This window comes from Stegastes partitus, unplaced genomic scaffold, assembly GCF_000690725.1.
Source record: "Stegastes partitus isolate 25-593 unplaced genomic scaffold, Stegastes_partitus-1.0.2 Scaffold635, whole genome shotgun sequence".
NCBI lineage: Eukaryota > Metazoa > Chordata > Actinopteri > Pomacentridae > Stegastes > Stegastes partitus.
The window spans coordinates 334,902-345,306 of record NW_007578366.1 but is presented as its reverse complement, the minus strand read 5'-3'; the positions used below and the strand labels follow the sequence as shown (position 1 = coordinate 345,306).

Below are 10,405 nucleotides of genomic sequence, written 5' to 3'. Positions count from 1 at the left end.
TACGTAAACTAATTATAAATGTATATAATTTGTAAAGCCATTGTTTTTATAGACCTGGTAACACCGATGGGTACTTGGAAAAATGCTGCATGTTTTGATTCAAGGTTTTTTTTTTTTTGTGAAATAAATATATGAAGGAATTAAATTGAATGTATCTATTTGATTTTATTTTTCAATGAATAGCATCCTAACTGTGTCGTATTGCACAAGAGACATTTCTGAGTTCTCTTTAGTTCTTGCTGTTCCGATGGATGTGCAGGATTTTCTATTGCACTTAAAAATAAAGGCCACAGTGAGTAAAAATGTGACAGGAGCAAAAAAACAAAAAAAAAAGTCCCAGAAACTAGTTGGAGTTCAGAGGGTTAAAACAAACAAACAACTAACTGCACGTACAAATGTAATTAGACTGCGTGGTTATCATGCCAGTTACAATAAAGAATATTTAAAAAAAAACACATTTGTTTTGAGTCTGAGCGGAACAACGTCCTCATGTTATAAACCTGATAAAAAGCAAACTGAGCACTTACTGTTGAATGATCTCGAAAACAAGCGATCGTCGAGCGCTGTGAGACGAAACAGAGACACGAGGATGAGTGAACGAAGGAAAACAACCACAAACCAGATTCAGACTAAAACTGCAGATCGCCTGAACGACAAACTGAGCAGCTCTGACTCTACCTGAAGACACGACGTCCGCAAACACCAGGGCGTTGCCGGGTCTCTTCAGGGTTCGCTGCTCTTTGTCCACCAGCTTGTCCATCGAGGACATGATTTTGTCCACGGCCGCCTCCTGTCCTGCCGGGACCCTGAACTCGGACAGGTAGTAGGCGATGACGCTGCCTTCACTGGGAGCAAAGAAACGAGGATTAAACGGAATAAAACGTAACGTCACTGTGTTCAGAAGTTGGACAAATACATGTGGTGTTTATGTTAACTGTAAAAAAACAAAGCAGCCTTAGTCTACTAAAGCAGCTACAATAATTTAGGTTTTTGGGGAAGTTTCTTTGTGTCGATTATTTATTTTTTCTAAACTTTGGTTCCAAACTCCTCATTGCAGGAATTAACATGCTGAATCATACGACTTTTGGGGCACAGAATAAAAAAAAAAAAAGTTCAAAATCTTGCTATTTTAACAACAGAAACTCAGATTTATCAGTTAAATGTGTTTTAAACTGCAGTGCTATTAGATCCAAAGTACATGCACACATGAACAACTGGTAGAAGTAATAATAAAAAAGGTAAAATGCGTTGGTTTTATGTTAAACACAGTAAATTCTAAAAACAAAAAAACAAAAAACAGTATTAGTTGACGAAAGCAGCTAGGATAATTTAAGTTTTTATTAACTTTTTGTGTGATTTTTATTTATCAGTTAATATTTGTGGTGAATAACTCATTCTTTCTTGGCTCTAAAGTCCAAACTGCCCCTTTTGCCTTCATATTGATACAACAAGATGAAATAAAATGCTGAGAGTGAAAACTTGCATTCAAAATCTTGCTCAGAAAAATGTACATTCAGACTTTAAAACAACCGCTCGCCCTTGCTAAAAAAAAATAATAAAAAGGAATAAAATGCTCACAGCTTTACCTGAAAGCCTGAATGGTAGAACCCACGTAGTATTTGGCCAGCTGTGGACTTTTGGAATAGACGGCTTTGAGCTGAAAGAGACGAGAGTTAAATCGCATCGGTTTGAAAACACACATGATGAATGCGTTTCTGAGGCCCGAGCCGCCGTCTCACCTGTGCAGCCACCTGCTTGGCCAGCGCCTTGAACTCGGAGCTGTTGGAGTTCTCGTATGCGTCTTCGAACACCTGGTTGGTGATGCGCATGGAGCCGCTGTACATCTTCTTGACCCGGATATCTTTACGAACTTCAGGAATCAAACAGATAAAAGTGATTACAGAGAGACTCCAGCTGCAGGAGTTCACTTCTGTTATTTAAGCTGTTGTTGGCTTTTCATCTTTGTTCACTTCTGTTTGTCTCTGTTTTAGTCACTCAGGTCTTTTATTCTCTCTTTCAAGGTTAAACAAACTTGAATTAAGACGCATTCAGGTGCATCTTGTCTGTAAAACATTCAAAACCTTTTGTTCTCACATGTTTTTATCAAAAGGAACCTGAATGTAATTTTTTTTTTTCACTCCTGCTTGTTCAAACTCATCAGAAAGTTTTTAAATGTCTTTAAATGTGGAGCAAATAATTACTTTTACAAACATTTGGGGCAGTTTTTGGAACATTTTCTCTTCAGCTACTGTTTAGTCTGTCAAACAATTCTAAACTTCACCTTAATTAATAGTTTTTTGATGCATATTTGACACCAGAAATTCCAACAAATGGAGGATTATGGATTGTAACGCACAACACCAACAGACCCCATATTATGCATTTATGGATTATGTTTTATCCACCTGCATGTAATCATATATGCAGGTGGATAAATAATGCAAACACTCGCTGTTAAGCTCTTCAGTCAACCTTATATTTACTCTAAGAGTCGTTTTCTTTTCACTCCGTCTGTAGGAGTCTGAAACGGTCACAAAACCCAAAAAATAAAACATTAACCTCCTACAGAAACAACCGAAGGCACACTGCAGGGTCTGTGCAAAAACCAAAATGCATTTACTTCATAATAAGTAACAAAAATGAAGAACGACCAAACATTTATGTTGTGTTGGACGAATACACAAATATGGAAATAATACTTATTACTAATTAATTTTGTTCTTTTCTTTTAAAATCAATTTCAGTATTTTATTTTACTGATTATGTATTTTGTTCTTGTTTATTTATATATATATATATGTTTCATATACAATTCATTTTTATTATATCTTTGATAGAGGATGATCCCCTCATTCAGCTCATTAGAAAAACATCACACAAATGTGCAAGTTATTGCCGAAAACGACCTTTATCAAAGAAAGTATTGGTCATTTTCAATGCATGTATGTGTGAAATATTCAAATGTTTCATTTTAATGTTGTACAAATCCTACAATTCTGCCTTGGATTACTTTTGTAGGAGACTTGCATTTAAGTTTTTGGAGTTAAAACAGTTTTTAACTCGTGCAAAGAGCCTTTAAAGATGGAATAAACCCAGCATATATATATATAAGCATCCACAAAGCACCTGTTTGCACCATCACCTTCACCGTTGTGATTAAAGTTCTGTTTCATTATTGTGAATTGTACGTAGGATTGCGTATTCAAGGGAGGGACACTTACAGTGGAAATGCCAGACCAGCAGCCCGGTCATGAGCGCAACGACGGCAGCAAAGATCACGACTCCGATCACAGCCCCGACCTTTCCCGGACCCTTCTTCTTCTCGAGCTTTTTGTTGTCTGACGCCGGCAGGAACTGGACGGCAGTGTCCCAGTCTTTGTCCTGGAGGGCAAATAAATGAATGAAAAGAGCTGAAGATATTAATTCCAACCCTGAAGGACGAAAACCTTTGTGGACGCGGCTGCGCCTTTGTTGACGCAGTAGAAAGTGTTTGTTTGTACAGAGTGATATTAAAAGTTTCTGTTTTGGTCTCTGCACGCAGATAATCGGCTGGAGATAAGAGACGGCTGCAGGTAGGTACTTGTGCATTTGAGGAATGTCAAGGCCTGAAGTGACCTACAAACGCAGGGAGTGTGCGACATTTTATCTGGAATATGACATAACGCTGAACTCTTTAAGGATCCGTTTGTGACCAGAGGGGGAAAGATATCTGCACAGAACGTCAATGAAAAGAGCTGCTCGTAGAAGGAACTAGAAGTTTCAGTGTGTTGTCGTGAAGAATTAGGAGGAAACTTTCTGCATGAGTCACGTCCCTGTGGTTGCCTTTAAGAGAGAGGGGGGGGAGGGAGGACAAAGGTTTCACCCTGTAAAATCCAGTCAAACCTGCTGGGAGCAAAAAAACCACCAACACACACAACAAGTTTCTGTGAGTGCTCGCTGTTGTATGAAAAATGCTTTACAGGAAAGCAAAAGAGATGAGAAAGGGTTTGGGATGCTCTAAAATAACACGTTTACAAAAGTGAAGACGACCTGCAGTGCAAAACCATGACACCATTCACTGCTTTGTGATACTCAGGCCTGAATGACAACAAGAAACTACACTTCAGGGCACATTTGTCCTGCTTAATTATCCATTTCAAAGCTCATTGTGGAGTCTTGATTTGGAAAATTACACACATTTTTATCTGATACTACTATTTACTGGCCAAAAAAGTCATTTTTTTCTGCCAATCTGTCATTTTCCTTACGTTAAATGGACAAAATGTAATAAAATAAACACCTAAATGTGAATTATTTCCACTCGTCTGAAGAAAAACATCTTTTCACCTTAAGATATCTTTTTCTTTTGCTTTTTTTCTAAGATTCTAAGCATTGAAAATGAAAGAATGTCAGCTGAAGCTCGATTATTAACGAGATGTATTCTGTTTTTTCTGTTTATTACATGCATTTGGCGGCTCAGATGTTTTTAGAGTAAAAGTTTAGAGTCTAAATTAAGACAACGTGTAAAAAAACAACCCTTCTCCTTATTAACGAGATGAGGTTTTCTTGAATATTCATATTTTATGAAGCCCAGAAGTGTAAGAAACTCTTCTCGGTGGTTTTATCAGCATCCTTATGATAAAAAATCAGTTACTGGAGCCTTTAACTGGTTCTTCTTGTGGACAACATCCCTGCAAATGTTCACAAACACCGTGCAGAGATGATAGAATGATATAAAATAATGCACAGCTCCTCAGATCAAACCCTCTGAGGCTGAAGGGCGTTTTTCTCACATGACGCCTGCTTTTTCATCACCACACCGGGATGTTGTGGAGTAATTTCTCCTGAATGTTACTTCCACAGAGGCCAAGGCAAGTTGCAACAAGGTGAAGGCACATGGAGGAATTCAGGCGTGTTTTCATGTCACATATCCACAAGAAGACACTATTAGAATCGAAGCATTTTCTGCAGGTCACTTAGTACTTTACATTAATGGGTAATTATGTTCCTCCTCCTCTTGTATCCTCTGACTTTCAATTAAACTTCTCTGTGTGCAAGATATCAAACATTACAGATCGTGCAGCCTCCAGAACAGGAACGAGGAGTGGAAAAGTTTGCCCAAAAAGTGCCCAAAAACGAGCCTCTTGGCGCCGCTTCTAATCAGAACACGAGCAGACGTTTGGCAAAGACATGAAAAGCTGCTGGATTCCTGTTTGTCTTTAGGCAAAGCAGCGTGATGGCGATAAGAGACAAACCCAGATACTGCGGCTGCAGACAGACACAAAGCTGTCAGCAGTGTGGAATGGAAACACAGATGACCTACCTGTGCGCGATCATTCACCTGTTCTGTCTCACATTTACGCAACAAGGAAAGTCAGACATCTGAGCAGAATGAGGACTCACCTGCTTGGGGGTGTACTTCAGCCCACTGTTCATGTAATCCATCAGGACTCTGGACTAAAGTGACAAAATAAGAAATAAAAAAACACCGGATCCTCTTCTCCTCTCCTGGTTGATTTCTTTGAGCACACTTGGCTGTTTTCTTGGTCAACCTGCGGCCCGGAGGTGCGTCCTTGTCAACCGAATCCCACCTGCGAGCAAAAAAAACTCTCCAACAAACAGAAAAAGTCTTAAAAAATAAAAATAAAAAACCCGAGATGCTCACAAATGTCTCCCTGACTGGAATGTGTGTGTGACTACGACGGAGGGAGAAGCAGAAACTGCAGGCACACAAAGTCTTTTTCCGGGAGCTTCAGGTTTCTGAGGGCGAGGCTCCGCCCACATGCGCACCTGTGGGCTTCCTGTTTACCTGCACAGGTGAGCGAATGTTAAATCCTGCCTGATACCAACCACTTATATCGACTTATTTTTTATCCTGCTCACAATTTTAAGTGGAGTTAAAATAGAAAAGCTCATTTTATTTATCCCAGCACTGATTGGTTGACAGTTTCATGTGACCTATTTTTAGTATCAGTCATGTGACGTCACGTACCTGTATCAAAGATGACTCACCTGTGTTGACTCACATCCATATTTTTTTTTTAACCATCCATGTAATGAGCCATAAGTTTCATGTTGACCAAAGTGGGTCTTCCCCCAAAACACTTAAAGCTGTGATTAAATGAATCAACATTTCCAGTTTGTAGAATGTTTCTCAGTCCACAGGTGAAGTTATTGAACTAAAAACAGGACAATCTTTACAAATATCCCTAAAAACTTTAATACATAAGTTAATTAATCTAGACACACATTCCCTTAAATAATGTAGAGTTTAAGCCATCAGCTGATTAACTGATAATTTTAAAAAAAACTATTTTATTAATCAATTGAAGCCTGTTTTTTCTAAGAAAATACAAATTCTAAATACGAATGCATCTCTAAAATATAAATCAGAAAAATACTATAATTTTTTTCCAATGTGAAAATGTTATATATTCTAGACTTATTGCAATAAAGTGAATATTTCTATATTGCAAATCCTTTATTTGTTACATTTTAGGACATTCTGTAATATTCTGAGATACTGAATTTCAGTATTTCTTTTTTTTTTTTAGCTTTAAGCAACAATCATCAAAATTAAAACTAAACAGGATTGAAATATTTCACTTTAATGAATATAGAACTAGACAATCAGGAAGAGACTACAGGTGGATAGGGTGCCATTCTTATGAACCTTCTCCTTCTGCTTCCTTATGCATAGATGATTATTTTTTTGTATTACAAGTTGAGTGTAATTTAAAACAAACAAACAAAAATCTCATCTAAATTTGCATTAATTTGAATTCATTTCAGCACATAAATCAGAAACTAGTCAAGAAAGCCCAAAATACTATCAGCTGCCTGAATAAAAAACTTATTTATCACTTTTTAAGGAATTAAATATTTTATAAATCAGGCTGTGATGGACATGTGAACTAACTTCTCTAAAAAACTTTTAAAACTTTGCTGTAGAAAGCACTGCTGAAGGGAAGATTTCTTGCTCAAGTTTTTGGAAAAAAACCACAAAAACTTCACTTATTTTAAAACTTTATCAATTTTTAATTGAAACCTTGAAACCACTGTTTACTGGCATAAAACCAAACTAACAGATACCACAGTGGAATTTGTTAGAATTAGAAAACAGCTCTGTTGTAATAAACATTAAAGCTGTTTTCTTTCTAAATCGCACATTTCAGCGAATACCACAAAATTAGAATATTGTGAAAATGTTCTTTTTGTTCCATCAGTTATCTAAGAAAGAGAAATTTTAATATATTCTGGACTCATGACATTGAAAAAAAAGTTTGATATTTCAAGCTTCCTCTAGTTTTGATTTTGATTATTACCTATAGCTTATGACAGCGGTCACATTTCTAGGAATAACATTTTTTATAAATCAGATTGTGAATGATTTTAAGACACACTTCGATGTAAAAAGCTTCCAAATATTGATGGAAATCCGACAGCAAAGTTTTTGTAAACATGCATTACTGAAGTGAAGATTTCTGGCTGAGAGAAAAAGCTCATGTTTTTTAATTAAAGTCGCTATTGCTGGTAAAAACAAACAAACAAACAAACAAAACAACTAATAGATATCACATGAAGACAATTATTTTTTTTCCCTGTAACATGTTTTCTGTATTTTTTTATATGTTTAAGTAAAATCTCAATAAATATGTCAATTTTAATCAATGCAAAATGGGAAAATATAATTAAATTAAACACCTAAGTGTGATTTTTTCCCCACTTGTCTGAAAGAAGACGTGTTATAAAAGCAAAATATCTTTTTTTCTTTTCTACTTGGATTGTCTTACCTTTAGATAATATTTTTCTAAGATTCTAGGAACAAATTTAATTGATAACAAAAACAGTTGAAGCACTTATTAATGCCAGATTAATCATTTAAAGGCGATATTCATCCATCCATCCATTAAAAAAACCCGACACGTCCATCTGTAAGTTGTGAGTTTATTGATGTGTATCCCCCTTGTAACCATAAATCTGTTTCCATTGGTGTCAATCAAATGTTTTTAAATCACTAATATGTATATTATATTAGTTCCCAGTCCCCTCCCACAATCAAGCAGGCAGTTACAAGATCGAAGCTGTTTGGGTGCATAGTGAGACAGTCACATACAGAGATACTGTCACAGGAAGAGAAAAAATAGAAAACAAGAAAACAAACTTAAAAATATATATCATATCATTTCATATAAGAACAATGCACACCACAGGTAATCCTCTGGAAAAAAGCCATGATTGCAACATCAACTATACAGGCATACAAAGACAATACTAAGATAGAGAGAGATAGAGATAGATGGAGAGAAAGAGAGAGAGAGAGAGAGAGAGAGAAAAGGGGGATTCTAGGACTCAGTTTACTTGTTTGTGTCGTTCTCTACCTGTAAAAATACACAAGTTTTGCTTAATTTTTTCTTCAGAAACCAGCTCTCCAAGCCTCGTCTTTCTGTGTGTCTCTGTCTGCCTGCACAGCCCTCCAGCTCCCAAGTGTCTCCGGGTGACTTCGATCCAGGGCCGGACCGAGGTTTTTCTTGGAGGGGGTGGGGGGTCCGAATCCGCAAAATCCAGGAAATAAAAAAAAAAAACTGTTCCAATCCTCAAATATATTTGGGTTTGAGAAAAACTAGTCAGAATCAGCTGCACACCCTCAGGTTTGAATTTTGCGCCTCTGGTCCGGCCCTGTGTTTCTACATCTGACCAGCAAAAACCAGCTGTGTGTGTGTGTGTGTGTGTGTGTGTACGTCATCCCCCGAATTAATTGATTAATCTACTTTTGTTTTCAAACAGCCCCCCAACCCCCTCCAAAAAAAACACCACACTTTCATCATCGACGCTACATTAAAATCCTCAAGGGAACCTGCCAGATACATAGTATGGAAAAAAAGCTTCCACAATACATTCAACTATGTAACACACGTCAATAAGTATTTAATCTACTGGTTTACACAAGCTTCCCTACCGATACAAAGGTTGTGTTTGTGTGTGTAGGAGGGGATATATAGCATCACATTCACTTAGTAAGGGTTCAGAGTAGGTCTTTTTGTGTGTGTGTGTGTGTGGTGTTTGAGCTGGGAGGGCCTGTGCACACACACCTTTCCAACAGCGCGCCTGCAAACACGTCGAGCTAAAGAACCCTTAAACCAACAATCTTCCCTGGGAAAAAAAGGTGGAATAAAAACATCTACTCTTATATATATATATTTAAATCGTATATGTATATTTTGTCTGTTATCATAACAAAGAACAGAAAGTAAATAAGTCATGATTTCATTTTTTTTTTTGTTTTTTTTTTCTCATTTGTTGTCGTTTCACTAAACATTTGTTGTTGTTTTTTTTTTATAATCGGTACAAAGAACCTTCATATACAAGCAATCTATTGAGAGGAGAAATTAAAACACCAATTTGTTTTTTTTTTGAGAAAACCATCAGAAACTGCATTAAATATGACACTCGCGTGATGGGGAAACAAAAACGTGTCACGGGATTCTGGTTTTTGATGATGGCCAGTCAAAAAAATAAAATAAAATTTTGTTTGATTTGCTTTTTACTTTCCAAAAACAAACAACAACGAAAAAAAAAGAAAGTCTGAAGAAATGTTATACATCTTGATCTGAGATAGCTGTATTGATAATTACAGATAAATCTGCAGAATCACATTTTCCATTAATGCAAATTGGCAGATACATCACCTTCTCAAAAGAAACATGATCAAAAAGAGCTCTATAGTACAATAGTAGCAGTAGTAGAAGTAGTAGCATTATTTAAGGATTGTTTCCGAACAAACCAGTAAATGGAGTTTTGGATGTATGCAAATGATTTTTTTCTTTTTTCTTTTTTAACAATAGCATCATGTGTTATTGGTCAGTAGTATGTTCCCCCTCGGTTGCCCGTCCTCGGTCTGGCTCCGCAGCGCCCCCTCCCTGTAGGCTCCGGTTAGATCTGCATCTGCTCCAGGTATTTGTAGGTGGGGTTCTCGTAGCCGTGGTTCTGCATCTTGTTCAGGTGTCGCTCCTCCGGTGTCAGCATGGGGTCCACCTGCGAGACGGAGGAATAAAAAAATAAGTCACCTCAGCAGGGACGGCATGCAAACGCTGCAGAGACGAGGATCTGATTTGCATTTACTCGATATTTACATGTCACCTGATGATTTAATATAAATCTGACGCTTGGAATGAGACGGGCAGCAGTTCATGATGGATTTTATTTATTTATAACTCTTCTTAGTACTCATTTTATTAATTAATTTTGCTATTTAGTCACTTGTTTACACATTTTAGTCTATTCAATGTATAGTTTATTACTTTATCTGTAATATTCTTTTATGTTTTTATACATTTTGACTTGTAGTTTGCCCTTCACCTATCTATCTTTATTTTAATAATATACATATTTAGTTCAATTTAATTTATCTTATTTAATTTAATTA

General features: G+C 36.7%; 2 protein-coding genes across 2 annotated transcripts in view; both read right to left on the bottom strand.

The window, feature by feature from the left end:
* The window catches only part of st14a (ST14 transmembrane serine protease matriptase a), a 17,431-nt gene extending 11,758 nt beyond the window's left edge, over window positions 1–5,673 (bottom strand). The window contains exons 1-6 of the mRNA XM_008289776.1: window positions 5,383–5,673; window positions 3,222–3,381; window positions 1,740–1,870; window positions 1,587–1,657; window positions 679–845; window positions 528–563 (exon numbers count right to left, since the gene is read on the bottom strand). Coding sequence (XP_008287998.1) covers window positions 528–563; window positions 679–845; window positions 1,587–1,657; window positions 1,740–1,870; window positions 3,222–3,381; window positions 5,383–5,424 — 607 coding nt within the window. The 5' untranslated portion in view covers window positions 5,425–5,673. The remainder of the gene's footprint in view (window positions 1–527; window positions 564–678; window positions 846–1,586; window positions 1,658–1,739; window positions 1,871–3,221; window positions 3,382–5,382) is intronic.
* A 2,235-nt stretch (window positions 5,674–7,908) lies between these two features.
* aplp2 (amyloid beta (A4) precursor-like protein 2) overlaps window positions 7,909–10,405 on the bottom strand; it is a 64,444-nt gene continuing 61,947 nt past the window's right edge. Inside the window, exon 17 of the mRNA XM_008289775.1 lies at window positions 7,909–10,014. Coding sequence (XP_008287997.1) covers window positions 9,913–10,014 — 102 coding nt within the window. The 3' untranslated portion in view covers window positions 7,909–9,912. The remainder of the gene's footprint in view (window positions 10,015–10,405) is intronic.